Source organism: Manihot esculenta, chromosome 16, assembly GCF_001659605.2.
Source record: "Manihot esculenta cultivar AM560-2 chromosome 16, M.esculenta_v8, whole genome shotgun sequence".
Lineage (NCBI taxonomy): Eukaryota > Viridiplantae > Streptophyta > Magnoliopsida > Malpighiales > Euphorbiaceae > Manihot > Manihot esculenta.
This window is the reverse complement of record NC_035176.2, coordinates 31,362,257-31,381,329: the sequence shown is the minus strand read 5'-3', so window position 1 is coordinate 31,381,329 and position 19,073 is coordinate 31,362,257. Positions and strand designations below refer to the sequence as shown.

The following is a 19,073-nucleotide window of genomic DNA, read 5'->3' as shown; positions in this document are numbered from 1 at the left end:
ACCCCAGGGCGGGAAGCCATTCTCCATCCCGCCTGTTGGGACTTGCAAGCAAAAAATTAGTACCTGTAGTAAGTGTGTCGTTTGCTGTTTCTTAGATATAAGCGACAAGACGTTTACTTGACACTCTCGCTGGTGAGACGCCAGCTTTTGGAGAATTTCACAATTCTGCAGACTAGGGGTGGTTGAGCCCTAGGTTTATAGAAACGACAGGTCGTTCTGAAGCAAATTGTCGATATCTCTCTGCTAAACCCTAGCTCTCGAACGCTTGCAAATTTACACAGCAACATCCATGGATAGTGAAGGGAAGATAAGCATATACAGAGCTGTGAGAACCATAAAACGAAGAGATAATACTCTTTACAACGCTTTGAGATCCATATACGAAGACTCGATTTTTGTTGGCGAGATCTCCCAGCTATGGCCCGACCTTCCTCTTCTCGCCAACCTCCGGTGTGGCCTCTGGTACTCTCCCAAATTCGACGCTACTTGCTACTTCAAATCCACCGATGGCCACAGCAATAATTGGTCATTTAACACCTCTCGCCTCAACCTCCATATTGCCGAGCTTGCTGGTATATATTTCCCTGCAAATTCTTTCGATACAGTGGATCTAATTACCTTACAAGCTTAGCATTTTATGGTATTTTCTAGGTGGTTTTTGGTCTGAGACCACCTTGTTTTGTTTTGTTTGTTTGATGGGTAGGGCAGAAAGGAGGGTGTATCATTGTTGACTCTACTCGGAAAGGGAAACGGTTTCCAGATAGCATGTCGAAAACAATACCCATTTGGACTTGTGTTCTGAATCGCTCCATTCTTAATCATATCAGCAAACTGCGAGATAGTGGGACGATAATGCAGGAGGTGATTGTTAATAATGCTATTTTGAAGTTCTATTATAGAAAAAGATTGATCGTGTAACCTCATTTTGTTCTTTATAATGAATTAAATCTTTGGCCATTTACTGTCCAAGCATGATCTGGGGTATCATTACTCCTGCGGGCATCAACCTTTCCAGGAAATATTATGTCTTTTTCACAAAAAATTCTTATATATTATCTGATTAATGAACTACATTAGGAAGCTATTAGAATAAATTATGATGTAGTACCCTTTCATCAAGTCTTGCGCATCTCTTCTTGTGCTAGCAGGAGGCTGATTCCTCTAAGCATGCTGAAAATACAAGAATGCTCTCTCAAAATTGGGATTGTTCTTTGCATCTTCCCCTTTGGGTTCCTGAAACAGAGAAAGCAGCTATTGAGGAACGTATAGACGGGTGGAGTAAACAATTGGAAGACAGTGGAGCTGATATTGCCTCTGTTGCGTCATGCTTGAAAAAGCCTCTACGACCCCTATGGATATCACAAAAGACTGTCATCTGGTTGAATGAAGTACCTGATCATGATTCCTGGGATTTCACTCCGATTATCCTTGTTTCAACCTCCTTTTCGAGCGGGATTTATCAACATCGTACCACCTCTGAGTTTAGCTGGAGTTATATAGCAGGAGCTGGAGATGATGAAGAAAGTTGGGCAAGAGGTCTCTCACCCAGTCTTTTCTGGAAGCATGCATTTGATCTAATAAGTTCAGGACCTGATCTGTGTAATCAGAAGGTAGCTGATATTGTTGAAAAGGACAGAGTATATCGTGCTCAAAGGGGGCAAAATGCTCCTCAGGTGACTTTGAAGCCTCCTGAAAATTCTGACAGCACTGCTGAATTTTCTCAAATGGATCCTTCATTATCTTTGGATCTATCTAATGGGAATAGTACTCTAATGTCTCGCAACATAGATGAAGATCATGCAGTGTTTTGGCTAGGCTCGACTAATCTTGCATTGGGCACAACTCAACATGGTATGCTAGTTCGTTAGCTGATTTTTTTCTTCTAATCTTGCATATAGTAAATACTTCTTTGATGGTTTCCTTTATGTTCAATAATTAGGTTAGCACTTAGTATGCTTTCTCTTTTTTTTCAAACAGGCAGTATATATATATATACTTTCTTTGTCTTCTCCCTATCTCTTTGAATTTAAAATTCCTTGTGTGATGGTTATTCTTATTTATTTTTCCTAATTATATAGTTGTGATGGCAATATTATCTTTAATGTTTCCCTTCTGTTTGGTTCTCCCTCCCTCTCTTCATTTTGCAGCAGCACACGCATCTGATGTTGATTGCATCTTGAATTGTGATCAAGAATCCTTCCAGACCCATCTACAAGATAGTGAAGCATATTTGCATCTTCCTATGTTGGTGCGTATGGAAGAGATAGAGGGATGCCAAATATTTCTGTTGCGTCAACGCAACATTTTCTTTAAATTTTTTTTTTTTTGGCTGTGCAGAGCTCAAAATTGGATCGATTTTCCATATTAAGCAATCTCCCTGCTGCAGTCAGCTTTGCAAAGGCGAATCTTGGCAAAGGGAATAGACTTCTTGTTTGTTGCAACAATGGTAAGGACTTGTATATGCGGCATTGCCTTCTGGATTCGCATTGTTGGATAGGCTTAGATAAATAAAGCTGAGTAAATGATGCCTTAGTGGACTTGAAATCATTCCATGTAAAATTGAGCAGTGTGTGATTTTATGTTGCAGCTTTTGAAACGAGTCCCATTTTTGCATTTACTAAAGGATCTGTTTTCAATTTTCAGATTTCACATAGCAGCCTAGCATGCACATTTTTTCCTCTAGTTATTGTATTTGCTGTCTGTATTAGATAACTGACATACTAATTTTGCATGGATAACCAGGCATGTTTAGCTGACTGCCAATGTATTTTAATATTTTCTGTTTCCAGGGGAAGATATCAGCGTGTGTGTTTGTCTAGCAATTTTGACATCTTTATTCAGTGATGCAGGTAAGATGCTTGTATATTCCATAAAGATGAAATCATTTCTGAGGCCTGAGAATTGGGCGAAAATCAAATGCCACAAAAAACTCTTTCACTTTTTTCCCTTTGCTTTTGCTTTGCTGGTATTTATCTCACTGTCTTGGCAATATATTTTGCTTCCCAGTGTTGGAAAATTAAGACCGAGTTGTAGTTGAGATACTGCTGTCAATTTCCTTGTGTTACCACCAATCTTTTGTGCTCCTTTAGTCATACTGAAAAAAGTTAAGAATACTGATCTTCTGTTTCTTGAGTCTATTTTAAACTTTGAACCTTTTTATTAGGAACCTTTGATGATGGAGAATCCTTCAGAAATATACAAATTACCAAGTGCGAGATGAGACGGAGGCTTATTTTCATCTGTAAATTTGCAGTGACTGCTCGTCCATCTAGAGGAAATTTGAAACAGGTCTTTGCATTTCTGAGTGGACAAAGATCGCCATCCTCACGTTCACATTGTAGGAGTGCTAACCAGGAAGAATGTTGCTAAAACAAAATGGGCAGAGTGGCAGTGTCTTGTTTTAGCCCGTAAAATTCTGCACTAACAGCTGCATCATCATTTCCCTTTTCTGGAGAAAGATCTCTTAAACATTCACATTATGGGGATGGGAAGGAGAAAGAACGTTGCCGAATTTGAGGTGCAGACTGCATTGGGATCTTGTATTATCTGTAATTTTATAGTAAAAGTTCAATTTTCCAGAGAAAACTGAAGCAGATTTTACTTATCCTTAATTGTGGGGATACTAACCAAGGCAAACACAAGTGATTGGTTAGTAAGTTTTTGGAGAATCCACTCCCCAAGGCAACTATTGAAACGTTATTATTCAGGAAAAGGAGAGAAACGGTTCACATTCAGTTCTACCTCAACATTGTTATCTTCAATGCGTCAGTTGGTTAGAAACAAATAACTTCATTAAATAATTTTATTTTTGATAGCATGCCAGCTAAATCTATGCGTGAGAGAGGAATTAGGCTTTAGAGCAATAAAAAGGAAAACTTAAAAGGGTGTGACAGTTGCTATTTGCTAATTGCTAGTATTGCCGGCCTGGTGCAATTTCTTGGAGGGTAGGTGGAAAAAGAAGACTAGGCCACCTAATTGAATTCCATAAATAGAAAAAACAGATGAAATGGACCCCCTAATCTTCTCTTGCTCTTCTAATGGTGTTGGAAATCCATTATTATTCTGCTTTAACTTTTAATAAATCTCCAATAATACCTTCTTGCTTGTCTCTTTCTTTTTAAGTGTAAATTTTTTAAGAAAAGAAGTGTCCATTTAGTTTTTATATTTGGTTAATGTAATGGAAAGCTTACATTTTTATTTCTTTATTTGCATGTAATGTAATAAAACATAGGCTTCTGCTTTTGTCATTTTCGCATTCTTATTGTGTTGTCACCTTCTTTGTATGATAATGATTGGTAAAGTTGTGAATCCCCACTAGCTATTGCCCTGTTAAGTGTTTTTTCCCCTTCTCTTTGTGGTCGATGATGGCAAAACCATGATTTCAATAATTAAATTTAGTGACTTGGGTTTAAAGTGGTGGACCTACCTCTACTCTAAGGCCCACTTTCTTGCTTAATTTAATCAATCAATCAATTATATATATTAATTAATTTTAAAATATTATATTAAATTAAAATTACATAATAATAATAAAAAACTCAAAATAAACAATTAAATTTAATTATTTAAACTATTACTAATCATATCTCTCGTTTTGAACTATAAGAGTATTCAAGGAAATTACATTTAACACAAATACCTTATAGTGATAAATATTATTTGACCAAGAGTGCCTTTGGATTTGGTCCGATCAACGGAATATGGGAATTTCAAATTGGAAGTGAAAAGTGAATTTGTTTATAATGAATTTAAAGGTTGGGTCTTGATTTAGCAATAATATTTAATTTAGTTGGATGAGAACATTATAAATTTAGTAGGGAGACTGTGCTATTTTATTTAATATTTAATTATTAATATATTTAAAATATACTTTTATTATTTATAACTTACATTAATAATTTGTAATATATTTATAAAAATTAAGTTAGATTATGTTATTAATTAAATTTAAAGAAAACTTTTTTTCAAAGGGGAAATTGTTTAAAAGATGACTAACTATTATTTATTTGTTAAAATTTTATTTTGAATTGTAACAAAAATTGTAATTAAATAGAATTGAAGTATTTAACTAATTTTTTAACCAATTTAAATTTAAACATAAATCTATTTCTTAACTAATTTAAATTTAAATAAAAGTCTATTAACCAATCAAATTTAAAATTTTTAAACAATAATAAATATTTATATTTTCCTAACCAATTAAATAAAAGAATAAATTGTAGTTATAAAATATAAGCAACAATTAATGCAATAGATATTAATGTAGTTTAAATATAAGAAATATTTATTACTTACCTCAATGGTGTTAAAATTATTTTGGAGTGTGATATTTTAAATTTTAATATTTTTAAAGTGGATTAAAAAATTAAAATATTAATTTCTTTAAAACATATCATATTATTATTGAGTTTTTTTTTTTTTTGGGTCTTGTCGATGAATATAATGTACTATGCTAAGGTTTTTTTAATAATTTTGGCTTATAAAAAAGGAAAAAAAGTATAAAAAAAAAAAAAAGAACATACTCCTCTGACTCACAATCTCCTAAGTCATGGAAAGGAAGGTTCCATGTCCATGGGAGAGACTTTCAAGGTGATGAAAATCTAACGACTGCATTTTAAATACTAGTTGGCAATTCAATCTTTTAGTTGATATGTTAATGGGATCATGTTATTAGAATTTATTGTATAGACTTTATATATTATGTGATTAATTATCCCACTTTTTATAAAACAAACATTACAAGTTAGAACTTTATTAATATTGATATATGGAAACTTTTAAAACTGTGACCTAAGAAAAATTTAAACTCTTCCTGTTGGATAGTTTATAACTATAAATTTTAATTAAAATTGAATACCATATATGGATAAAATATAACGATAGGAAATCTGAGCAATATTTGTGGTATTATTAGACCCTATGCTTGAAATGAACGAAATGAAAAAAAAAATTAAGAAAATTTAAAAAAATTTTATCAGAATGAAAATTTATTTTATTTTTTAAAAATTTATTTTATATTAAAAAATTTTAAAAAATTTTATTAGAATGAAAATTTATTTTATTTTTGATATGAATATAATATTTAATATATAAAAATTTCAATCAATACAAAGCTATGGGAGTTATAAAAATAAATTTAAGCGGTTGATTTTGAATATGATTTTAAAACTGAACTAGCATTGTCTCTATCATAATTATAACCGATGATAAATTTAAGTGGTTGATTTTAATTGTGATTTTCAAATCAATATTATATCTACACATATGAGATGTGATTAATTAGAGAATTTTTGTCAATATTAAAGTACTTCAAAATAAAACAACCAAAAGTAGTTTCTGCTAATGTTAATGTTATGCAACTTGTTGGAATTGTCCCCACCTACAATTCGTTTCTACTTTTATTCCTTTTGTTTATATTAAATTGTCCATAAGCGTTCAGGTTTAGTCTCCATCTGCATGACAGAAAAATTTTTATAATATAATTATTATTAATAATAAATTTTATATAAATTTAATTAATTATAATCATTGCATAAATTAATTAAGAAATTTAAACTCTAATACGGCTTATTTTACAAGTGATTTTGTTTCGATTAAGTTTTAAGTTTAATATTTAATTATATTAAGTTAATAGTTTTAACATGTTAACACGTTTGTAAATATATTGTTTAATTTAACCCATTTAATAGCTCTCAAATCAATAGATTAAATAAGAATAAATAATTAACCTGAATTAATTAAAATAATAATAATAAAAAAAAAAGAAAAACTGGCAAAGTCCTGACCACCATTTATATATCAAACATGATTCACATGCTTATTATCAAATCGAAATCTTTCATATAAAACAATATTATTATAAGGTAGGAATTATTTTTTCCAAATGATTTTACAAGGCGGAGGCCTGTACTTATGCCAAGATGATTCTTTTATTGTCCAATAATTCATCTTCATTTTATTTTATTTTATTTTATTTTATTTTTATAATTTTGTGGCTTTCATACATATAATTATGTATATTAATCGTTTTAAAAGATTAAAAAAAATATATTCTATATTTTTTAATAATATATAATTAAATAAATGAATATGTATAACAATTAAATGAAAATAATCTTGGTGATAGGATTTGGACGGCAAAGAGTTGGCAAGCATAAAGCTGAAGCATCATTAAATTATTAAGGGTGGAGTAAAACCAAGTCAAACCCTAGTCAATTTTGGTAAGAGAGAATATGATTCCTGAAAGACTCCACTGCAATCCCACTATAAAATTTTATATTATTATTATTAATAATCATGTGTTTTAATCCTTTTGTTTATTTGTAATTAGTATTTGCCCATTAAAAAAATAATAATAATTGAAATTATAATAAAAAAAATAGAGAATCAACCCAACCTTCTTCCCCAACATAAAATATTGATTAATTGCATTTCTTGCTGCTTAAAATTAAATAATTTATATTTTTAATATCATTTTATTATAACTTTTTTTAATATTATATAATAATAAAAATATTATACATATATATATTATTTAAGTTAAGGGAATAAAAAATGGAAAAATTAAATTCGGAATTCCTTAATGAAATTTTGATGTAGCTAATTATTTGGATTAAGTCTAGGAATGCAATTTATTCTATATGACTAATTGGGTATTCAAAGATGCAAGAATGTTTATATATATTCAAAGCAAAGATATGGGTAATTATATCATCCGTGGCATTTCTCAGGAAAAGAGGCAAAGAGTAGGTGGCAAAGGCTTGACAGATTGGATCCTAATTGGAAACAAGAACTAAAGAACAAGTGGAAGAAGAAAGGGAAATGTAAAATGCACATCTATATAATATTTTTATTCATTTTTGAGAGACAAATACAGCTGGGGATGCATAGTGGGGTGACGTATTACAATCTGACCATGCTCCTGCTGTTCACTCAGTTAATCCTCCCGGTGATGAGCGGAGGAACAAGAAAAAATACTGTACAAGATTTATAAATATCGGAATGAATATATTATTAAAGTTTGAAAATTTTAGGCATATATTTGGTCTTAATTTATAAATTAATCACAATAATTAAGCATGAGTTCTTACAGTAGTGAAAGAAATCTAATTTAATAATAAAAAATAAATTAAAAATAAAATAATCAATTAGATTTGGAATATATGCCTCTAGCTAGCCAGGACTATTATTATTAATAAAATAGAAAGCTTTAAAAAGCCGACAATATAGGACACTTTAAGGAAGAAAAAAAGAGCAACCTCACGTGAAGGTGGAACTAAACTTGACAAATTGATCAAGGAATAAGAACAATAATTGGGTGTTGGGACAATAGTGACCATCTTCCCTCTTGAAAAAATTTGGGATAATAAATTGATTCAAAATAATACAAAAAGAAAAAGTAATCCAGTATTTGATTCTTGAATTCTGTCATTATTATTTATCATTATTAGCCTTCATTAATTTTACAATCATAAAATATTTATCATAAAATATAAGAAATCTTAATATTTGAATTTTATATTACCAAAGTATAATTTTTTTAATTTTACTTAGATTCAATATTCATTGCAATAAATATTAAAATTAACAGTAAGAAATTTTATAGTAATATTAATTTTACAGTTGTATGGACTAACATATGACAATAAAATATTATGATTTTATTTCAAGAGTACTCAACAAAATATTGAGATATTATGATTTTATTCAAATATTAATGGAGTAGTTTATTTTTCAAATAGAAATTCAAATATTAATAGTGATGAAAAACATGGTTATGTGAAATATTTTTTTCAAAGGCGAATCAGACAGTACTGAGTCCTCTGTCTTGAAAACATTTGGCCAAATGGAGGCTATCTTGATAGTATGGAAAGTCTTGATAGTATGGAAAGTATTCACCACTAGAACATTAAAAGAATACTTTAACCACCCCACATGTATTATTTATTTTTTTTAAAGGAAACCTTTAATTATAATTTATAAGGGTTGATTGATGGAAAATCCCCACCCTCCTTCTTCTATATATAGACAGAGGAAGATGTGCAAATCGTTTGTTTGAGCCAGCCAAGTCCTTTATATATGCACAAACCTTGTCCTTTTTCTCTTTTTTTGCTAATGTGCTAGCAAATACTGAAAAAAATCTTAGCTTGCAAGTTCTCTGAACAAAGGGTTTTGGAAGCAGATAGAAAATGAGTTCTCCAAAGAAGAATGAGATGAGAAACGAAGAGAGAAACTCCATAGCCATAATCTTCAGATATGCAGATTGGATTGATATGCTACTTATGATTCTGGGTACTGTTGGAGCTATTGGCGATGGCATGTCCACCAACTGCCTGCTGGTGTTTGCCAGCCGCTTAATGAATAGCTTGGGCTATGGTAAGGGCCAAAAAAATCAAGGGAATTTCATGACTGAAGTTGAAAAGGTTAGCAGTCAACTTTCCCATCATTCTTGTTTCTCTCTCTCTCTGTACCTAACGTGTACACTTTTGTTAACAGTGCAGTTTATACTTTGTATACTTGGGATTAGCAGTCATGGTGGTGGCTTTTATGGGTAATTTCAAAAACTTTATACTACCAAATTATATATGCATATTCTTTGCTTTGCTTTCTTTGGGCAAGAAGCTGTTTGAACATGTAGTGACAAGCTAAATGAACCCATCAATTAAATAGCATCCCACATAGAGCTCAAGGTGGGAGTGGTAACGACGAGACATGATCTGAAAACATCGAAAACAACGACAAATGAAGTCGTTATTGTGTGGAACCCTATAAAATGCCCTAATCTTCACACTATCTTTAAAGAAAATGATTATTTGTGTGTTGGTGGAACATAGAAATCCTCGCCCTAGGCTGGCTAGAGCATATGTATGGGTCGTAAATCTATCTTTGATGATTGCAGAAGGTTATTGTTGGAGCAAAACCAGCGAACGACAGGTTTTGAAGATCCGTTACAAGTATTTGGAAGCTGCTCTCCGACAAGAAGTTGGGTTTTTCGATTCACAAGAAGCAACTACTTCAGAGATCATCAATAGCATATCAAAGGATACTTCTCTTCTACAAGAAGTACTAAGTGAAAAGGTAATCCAACAACGTTTTTGTTATAGTTTCTTCGAGACATTATGGACGCAATTTCCAAGATCTGTATCCATCAATTAATTTTTCATGGCTAGTTTATCAATTTGCACTTGATTTTCAAATCCTCTGTCTAATTTTTCAGGTACCCATATTTTTGATGCACGCATCAGTCTTCATCTCAGGACTTGCATTCTCCACCTACTTTTCATGGAGACTGTCTCTAGTAGCCTTCCCAACTCTGCTTCTCTTAATTATCCCTGGAATGATTTATGGGAAATATCTTCTCTACTTGTCGAAGAAAGCTCACAAGGAGTACAGCAAAGCAAACGCCATAGTTGAGCAGGCACTGAGCTCCATCAAGACTGTGTATTCATTCACTGCTGAGAAGAGGATTCTTGATAAATATTCAGCTATTTTGAATAGAACATCGAAGCTGGGAATTAAGCAAGGCATAGCTAAAGGTCTTGCAGTGGGGAGCACTGGTCTTTCATTTGCAATATGGGCTTTCCTTGCTTGGTATGGAAGCCGCCTGGTTATGTACAAAGGAGAAAGTGGAGGAAGGATCTATGCTGGCGGAATTTCCTTCATATTGGGAGGACTGTATGTTCCTTTTATTCCTTTGCCTACATTTTCCTTCATATATTGCTTACTTTTCAAGCATATTTATTAACTTATACCTAGTTAATTAATATAAAAATAGACAAAGCATGCTAAGTTGATATTCACTATTTGTCCTTTTCAAAAGTTATTTGATCAAAATCAGAGATTTAGTGGAGTCCTCCCATTTAATTTTCTTGGGAAAGTTAGGTCTAGTAATTATGTTAAGCCTTCGAAACCGGAGTTCCAAAGAAATAGCTATCTCTTTCCTTTAATTTCCCCAGATTCTATTTAACTTGTCTTTACACTTTATGTTTGCATAATGGATTCGTTCCATATGAGGTTTTCTCATTTAACTTGATTCTCTCTAGGTTGATTTTCTGCCTGGGATTAGTTATGGGGGTCTTAAACTAAGTTTTCCGTGACCATTAATAAAATTCTATCTTTTATAAAAAAAAAAAAAAAAGATGATGGGGCTAAGAGTTATGTGCTTCAATGGGTAGTTTTATTTTGTTTAATTATTTATTGTAATATTTTTGGTTCGATTCACCACCTCCCAAGTGTAATGAGATGGTATTCACCACCTCCCAAGTGTAATGAGATGGTATACTTGGAGCATCCAGTACGGGAGTTATGGACGACTTTGATGGTAGGGTTCCATATGCCTCCTTTCTAATCAGCTTCAACTCAATTGGTTTAGCTTTTGTCTCTGGTTTTACTTTTCTTTACAGTGTGTGCAGTTTTGTCTCTTCCTTTACTTTTCATATATACGAAAACCTTTACCTCATGAGGATTATGATAAAACCCCACTACTTAAAGTTTCTTTAAGCCTAATGCTTGTGGATTCTTTGTGTTGCTGACTACTATTATGGAATTCAACAGTGAACAAACAAATTAGATCGGTTTACCTTAATGTATGTTCCAATTTATGAAAGTTCCTTTATCTAATCATGGAAACTTTTTATCTTAATAAAAGGTGGCAATTTGTTTTATATAACAATTTAAAAAAAAAAAAAAAAAAAAACTCATTCAACTTCTTTTCCATTGTAGTAAATTAAGAAGAATGGATATTAATATTTCATGATCAATATATTTCCATTTATTTTAGTATTTATTCATCCAAAAGTTCATTTTCTTTTCCTCCACATGCAATTCTACTTTTGAAACCTTTACCAATGCTCAGCCAACATTATCAAATCCCACTGGCCTTTTTACTGCATACGGTCAAATTATTCTGTGATAAAAGAGAATTTTGAAAAATCTTAAAAGAAAGCTGCGCACTAGTAAACATAATATTTTGATTCTTTTTGTTTTATTTTTTTCTTAATCTCTTTAACATTGATGGTTTTCTTTTAGCATTAAATATTCTCCATTATTAGAAATGGGTATTCGTATGTGGCTTTAGTTGCAGTAGAATTTTTATTAATGAACCAGTCAATGCACCCAATGCAGATCCCTTGGAATGGCACTTCCTGATTTAAGGTACTTTACAGAAGCTTCTGTTGCTGCTACACGAATATTCCACAGAATTGATCGGGTTCCTGAAATTGATGGTGAAGACACAGAAGGAGTTGTGCTAGACAAAATACAAGGAGAAATTGAATTCCAACATGTCAGATTCACATACCCATCTCGTCCGGATTCCACTGTCCTCGAAGACTTCAGCCTCAAAGTGGAAGCTGGAAAAACAGTAGCTCTCGTTGGTGCAAGTGGAAGTGGAAAGTCCACTGCCATTGCATTGGTGCAGCGATTCTATGATGTCGATGATGGATTTGTGAAGATTGAAGGTGTTGATATAAGAACATTGAATCTGAAATGGATAAGAAGAAAAATGGGTCTTGTTAGTCAAGAACATGCATTATTTGGGACGTCAATTAAAGAGAATATAATGTTTGGGAAGCTTGATGCAACCATGGATGAAGTCACAGCTGCAGCTATGGCTGCAAATGCTCATAACTTTATAAGGCAGCTTCCAGAGGGCTATGAAACAAAGGTAACTTCAAGTTGTTTTATCTATTAATGGATACTATTCGATTCAGTTTAAATATAACATGTTTAGGTTTAAAAGGTTGGGGAACGAGGAGCACTTTTATCTGGTGGACAAAAGCAGCGAATTGCCATTGCTAGAGCCATCATCAAGAACCCTGTGATTCTGTTACTTGATGAAGCAACTAGTGCTCTTGACTCTGAATCAGAGACATTAGTCCAAAATGCTCTTGATCAAGCCTCCATGGGAAGAACTACACTGGTAAGTATCAGTGGTCCTACATGATTATTTTAGCATTATCAATTACCTGTCACAGCACTTTTAATTTTTGTCTAAGCATGGTATTGATCAATCATCAGGTGGTTGCCCACAAGCTCTCTACAATTCGAAATGCAGACCTCATTGCAGTAGTTAACAATGGATGCATCATTGAAATAGGTTCACACAACGATCTCATTAACATAAAAAACGGCCACTATGCGAATCTTGCAAAGTTACAGAAGCAATTCAGTTGTGACGACCATGAACAGAATCCAGACCAAGCACGTATTTCTTCAGTTGGAAGAAGCAGTGCAGGGCGGATAAGCACAGGAAGATCGAGCCCAGCCATCTTTGGTTCACCATTACCTGTTTTTGACGGCCCAAAACCTGTATCTCAACCCCCACCTTCCTTCTCTCGTCTTCTCTCTTTGAACGCTCCTGAATGGAAGCAAGGCCTTATGGGAAGCCTCTCAGCTATATTGTTTGGTGCTGTGCAACCTGTGTACGCTTTAACCATTGGTGGGATGATTGCAGCTTTCTTTGCACCGAGCCACGAGGAAATGCATGCTCGAATACGTACATACTCCTTAATATTTTGCTCACTTTCTTTGATTTCCATCACAGTAAATCTTGTACAACACTACAATTTTGCTTTTATGGGTGAGAGGCTAACCAAGAGAATTCGAATGAGAATGCTAGAGAAGATCTTGACTTTTGAGGCAGCTTGGTTTGATGAAGAGAACAACTCTAGTGGGGCTCTATGTTCAAGATTGAGCAATGAGGCCTCCATGGTTAAATCTCTTGTCGCAGACAGAGTTTCTTTGTTAGTTCAAACTACTTCTGCAGTTACCATAGCAATGATTATGGGGCTAATTGTGGCATGGAAGCTTGCACTTGTCATGATCGCCGTCCAGCCCCTCACTATTCTATGTTTCTATACTAGAAAAGTTTTGCTCTCTAGTATCACATCAAATTTCGTCAAGGCACAAAATCACAGTACTCAAATCGGGGCAGAAGCAGTGTATAACCATAAAATTGTTACTTCATTTGGAAGTGTGGAAAAGGTACTTCAACTGTTTGATGAGGCTCAAGAGGAACCAAGGAAGGAAGCAAGGAAGAAATCATGGCTAGCAGGAATTGGTATGGGTTCTGCTCAATGCCTAACTTTCATGTCATGGGCTCTAGATTTTTGGTTTGGAGGAACTCTAGTAGAAAAGAGAGAGATATCAGCTGGCGATGTGTTTAAAACTTTCTTTATTCTAGTAAGCACTGGAAAGGTTATAGCTGAAGCAGGAAGCATGACTTCTGATTTAGCCAAAGGTTCCATAGCAGTGGCATCTGTATTCCAAATTCTTGACAGACAATCTCTCATTTCAGGCTCTTCCCATGTAAGTTGCATAATCTTTTTGCTTACAATTCTTCATCATTGTTTCATGTTATGTTTGTGGTTTCCTTTAGGTGGGGGGTGGTTCTAGTGTGGGAACCAATCTAGAAAAAATAAATGGATGGATAGAGATGAAGAAGGTTGATTTTGCATATCCAAGCAGGCTACAAACGTTAGTATTACGCCAATTTTGCTTGGAGGTGAAACCAGGCACAAGCGTTGGACTAGTAGGGAAAAGTGGGTGTGGAAAATCAACGGTGATCGGATTGATTCAAAGATTTTACGATGTTGAGAGAGGTTCAATAAAAGTAGATGGAGTAGACATAAGGGAACTAGATGTTCAATGGTACAGAAAGCACACGGCGCTCGTCAGCCAGGAGCCAGTGTTGTATTCTGGCAGCATACGTGACAACATTGTATTTGGAAAGCTCGATGCATCTGAAAACGAGATGGTGGAGGCTGCCACGGCTGCCAATGCTCATGAATTTATTTCGTAAGAGCTGCAACTAAAGCATAAATACTAAAATTAACACCCCATATTTTTTTTCTATTAAATGAGTACGAAATATAAAATTTTGTGCCGTAGATCATTGAAAGATGGCTACGAGACGGAGTGCGGGGAAAGAGGAGTGCAACTATCAGGAGGGCAAAAGCAAAGAATAGCAATTGCAAGAGCTATAATTCGCAAACCAACAATATTATTGCTAGATGAGGCAACAAGTGCACTTGACGTGCAATCTGAGCAAGTTGTGCAAGAAGCATTAGACAGAATCATGGTCGGAAGAAGCACGATCGTGGTGGCTCACCGGCTTAACACCATCAAGAAGGTTGATTCCATTGCCTTTATTGCAGATGGAAAGGTGGTGGAGCGAGGAACTTATGGTCAGCTAAAGAACAAGCGAGGTGCCTTTTTTAACCTAGCCACCCTTCAGATCTAACTCTACATGTTACCTTATAAAAGCTTTGTAACTATGGCCAGTAATAGTAAGGGAGGGTTGGAAATAGTAACTAAGATAGTATATGTATTGTAATTTACTGCAGTGGATCATTTTACTCAAGTTAATACATGAATGCTCATCGATTTCATCAAAACCCCCCTTCCAAAAAAAAAAAAAAATCTGAATATAAATTATGGACCAAAAATATCACTAAGATGGCTTTTACAAATGATAATTAAAAGGGCATAAAAATTATATGGTGAAAAATATAAATATGGTTTATAATTTGATCCATTCAGATCCATCAATGAAGCTAAGTGAAATAAAAGGCTTAGCCTCCTCATCAGTGAGTTCTCTAGACCATGACACTCTTCCTGCGAAGTCAGCTCCTGGTCCTGTGCACTTGTATTGCCCGTAGAACACAGTCCTGTCAAGCCACAACAACCCTTAGTACCCACAGAACCTTGGCCATCTGTTTGATATGAGTCATTTTATAAAAGTAAATTTAAACAAGTTCTATAAGATTATAAATATTTTTCTAAATAAAGAATTTTTAAATAGGAAAATTATTAGAAAAAAATTAATTAAATTAAATTTTTATAAATTATTGATAAACTTATTAAAAACAACTCATGCAATTGGACATCATGCTATGGACAAGCTGAAAATGCCAAAACTAAACAAGCAGCCAAGGATTAGGTTAACATGCGCAGATGCCATGCAGCTCTGGCGTGGCCTAAATTTTAAATGGGCTACGCACAAGCACGGCAATGCACATTTGTTGGGTGGATGGTTTATTCTATGCAATCTTATGAGGTGCATTACACGTAGATTTTGCAATCTGAAGGAGTAAAGGACATGTATATGTTCATGGGTATGGTTTCCACAATTCTGACCACCCATTTTTGTCCCCATCTGCCGAATCTGCCCGTGGATTGAAGCGTGTAGGTGGAGAATTTTGGGTTGGATTTAGTTGGGCATTTTGGTCATTCGTCTGCAGAAAAGCTGCTCTCACCTAAACCTATCAAGTGCAGTGCAGGTCATCGAGGAGGCTGTGGCACGGGCACCGTCCAAGTTTCCACTATTTCTCCCATTTTAGATAAAACAAAAGAAAAGAATCAGCGCCCCAAAAGCAACTTTGCAATCATCACCATTTGCTCAAGCTAGGGTGCTTTAAGTATAAAATGTTTATTAGATTTTGCATTTAAATTATTTAAAATTAAAATACTTCAAAATAACATGAATTTTTATATTGATGGAGAGGACTTACATTTCACGGGTAGGGTCTCCCCAGTTATACCAGCCTTTGGGGATGATGATGTTGTCCATGTAAGTATAAGCAAAGACGACTCTTGAAAAAGGTCCCCACGCCCTTCCAAGGTAGAGAGCTCCTGAGCCCGTGACCTTACAGTTCACGAATGAAAACCCCGTGTCCTCCAGCAGACTGCTCCTCCCTTGCGCCGTTAGTGCTCCTGTGTATTGTGCTATTGCATGCACGTGACACCTCTGCCATTCCAACTCTCTCTTATTTTCTTTTCTTTATAATCAAATCATATTTAGATTATCATCCTAATTAATCAGTCAGAATTATTACATAATCAATTATTTGAGAAATGATGCACCCTTTTTTTACTTTAAGATATTTTTTGGATATTCAAGGAAATGGTCCAAAAAGTTAAATTCATGACCCCATTTTCAATTATTGATTAGCCAATTTCTAGGATTCCAACTTTTAATTTACATTTCTTTATTCAGTTAAGAACAAAATCAAAATCAAATTATTATATTTTCTTAACTAGTTGGTCCCTCTGCAATTCATCCAGTGAACTTTAAATTCTATCTAATTAACGGCCAATTCTCGCTTATAGCAGATCTGCATGTATAGATTTTCCCACTACCATTTTATACACGCAGGAAATAAACAAAGGGTAGGAAATAAAGCAGACCTCAAATAAGGACAAGCCGTTTCCAAAGATGAAATCAACTGAACCTTCAATGTAACAATCCTTGTAATAATGCCTGCCCAGATGATCATAAAGAGTGTCCTGACCTCCCAAGAATCTACACCCCAAGAAAGCTGCTGTATCTGCTGATATTCTGAATGCCACTGCTTGCTTCCCAATTGCTCCCGGCGGTGGCACTGGTGTTGTGTTCTGTTCCACATTGCTTGCATATGTAATGAGAGCCAAACAGAGAGAAAGAGTAGCAGCAGAAGAAGAAGATGAAGACTGTTGTTACCTTGAATGTAATGTTCTTGGCAATGAAATAAGGTGAATTTACAGCAAAAGTTGCAGAACTGTAGGTCCCCATAGGTTGCCCTTTTGGCCCAGGTGTTTGAGCAGTGTCTCCCCATTGTACAATCGTTTTATCTGCTCCAGCTCCTTCTATGGTTATGAAGGATTTTAATGGAGGTATACTAACTTTCTCTCTGCAAAAATTCTTTCATATCTTAATAAAAACAAACCCATTGCGAAATTAGAAATCGATGAAATTAAATTGAAGGAAAATTCCCCTAAGAAAAAGAAAACAGAGCATAAAGTTCATGAGAGTTGAAGGAAAAAGACAAAACATAAAACAAAACCTGGAATCACTTTCCCATACTTGTTACGATAAACAAAAAATAATGTAGAAGTGAATATCGACAAAAGACTCAAGACTCAATGCTTCAGCAGAAACAGACCAATTTGGCAGAGCCAAAGCAAGACCAGCAAGAAACATAAGGACAAGAAAATATACATATATATCAAAAAACTCACGTGTAAACTCCAGCATGGACCTTGATGACCACTCTAACAAGATTGATAAAAGGAAGAGAATCAATGGCATCTTGAATGGATGTAAAGTCACCAGCAGCTGGATTCTTGTTGACAACAAGAGTATAAGAAGGGAAAAGCTTATTCTTTCCAGCTTTAAAAAGAGAGTGCTTTAAGCTGCCAACAAACTTGACCCACTTCATGAATTGTTGTTCTGAGAATTGGACTCTAGTCTCATTTATTGTTGGAAGATTCACGGGAGATTTCCGGGGCCTAATTCCTTTGGTATGGCCTAGTGAGAGGCCTGAATTATGGAGGAGAATGAGAAGAAACAAGATACAGAGAACATGATGAGAATTTGACATTTCTTTTTTTCTGAGCAAGAATGAAAAGAAGAATGCAGAATTTGGAGAAGGCAGGCAGAGGCTGAGTGGCATATATATATATATAGATGAGGAAGGAAGGAAAACAAGTAGTTGGTACTTGGGGTTTAGGTGGAAAGTGACGTTGTAAGAAGAGAGAATCATTGACAGGGAGAGTGAGAGGTCACGGGTGCTTCCACTGACATCCATGAAGAGAGAAGAAGGGCAAACGATGTAGGCCACAAAAGAGAGCTGGCTGGCCGTTGATTATTAAAAAAAAAAAAAAAAAAAAGAAAATTGCTTTACGTGGGCATTGTTTTGTAGTGCCCGTGAGTGAGTGTGGTTGTGAAGGTGAATATATTCTTGTTCATAAAAGATGGATAATGGATAATTGCTAATGGCTAATTGCTTTGCTGATTGTTAATGCCTTTTTGTTTCTATCTAATCACCCAACTCTTAGTTCTTTCCCGTGGCCCGTGGGTCTGTTAGCATTACCTAACAATCAATCATGACCGTCCAATAATTAGTCCTAAAAGTTGTCTGTGTGCTTTTTTTTAAGATGGAAAAATTTTCTGTCTGAAAAGCATAATTAATATTTTTATTTTTTTATTTTAAAATTTAATATTTCAGTCTCTTAACTTTAATTTCTTTTAAAATTTTTCTATTAAAAAATTATATTAAGTCTAATTTTAACAACGTGTTGAATTCTAAAAATAA

At 34.2% G+C, this 19,073-nt stretch overlaps 3 protein-coding genes across 7 annotated transcripts; 2 read left to right on the top strand and 1 right to left on the bottom strand.

Annotated features, from left to right (window-relative positions):
* Positions 1–41: 41 nt before the first annotated feature.
* LOC110604008 (uncharacterized protein C3F10.06c) lies at positions 42–3,817 on the top strand. 5 transcript variants are annotated; one of them, XM_021742023.2, is made up of 7 exons: positions 42–572; positions 704–861; positions 1,149–1,851; positions 2,151–2,248; positions 2,338–2,446; positions 2,790–2,849; positions 3,164–3,817. In XM_021742023.2, exons 1-7 carry the CDS (start codon positions 290–292, stop codon positions 3,367–3,369), a joined length of 1,617 nt encoding a protein of 538 aa, XP_021597715.1. In that variant the 5' UTR covers positions 42–289; the 3' UTR covers positions 3,370–3,817. The 5 variants fall into 5 exon arrangements, with proteins under 5 accessions (XP_021597715.1, XP_021597714.1, XP_021597716.1 ...); XM_021742022.2 differs by having other exon boundaries at positions 2,148–2,248; XM_021742026.2 differs by having other exon boundaries at positions 271–572; positions 652–861; positions 2,148–2,248.
* Positions 3,818–9,023: 5,206 nt separating this feature from the next.
* Positions 9,024–15,249, top strand: LOC110603034 (putative ABC transporter B family member 8). The gene is made up of 9 exons (XM_021740683.2): positions 9,024–9,422; positions 9,496–9,550; positions 9,899–10,077; positions 10,217–10,674; positions 12,124–12,664; positions 12,740–12,919; positions 13,018–14,307; positions 14,378–14,796; positions 14,890–15,249. The coding sequence occupies exons 1-9, from the start codon at positions 9,189–9,191 to the stop codon at positions 15,239–15,241; spliced, it is 3,708 nt and encodes a 1,235-aa protein (XP_021596375.1). The 5' UTR covers positions 9,024–9,188; the 3' UTR covers positions 15,242–15,249.
* Positions 15,250–15,307: 58 nt separating this feature from the next.
* On the bottom strand, positions 15,308–18,502 carry LOC110603035 (probable pectinesterase 53). Its single transcript, XM_021740684.2, has 5 exons — positions 17,998–18,502; positions 17,480–17,669; positions 17,188–17,394; positions 16,512–16,747; positions 15,308–15,668 (listed from the first exon to the last, which is right to left on the bottom strand). Exons 1-5 carry the CDS (start codon positions 18,429–18,431, stop codon positions 15,521–15,523), a joined length of 1,215 nt encoding a protein of 404 aa, XP_021596376.2. The 5' UTR covers positions 18,432–18,502; the 3' UTR covers positions 15,308–15,520.
* Positions 18,503–19,073: the final 571 nt, after the last annotated feature.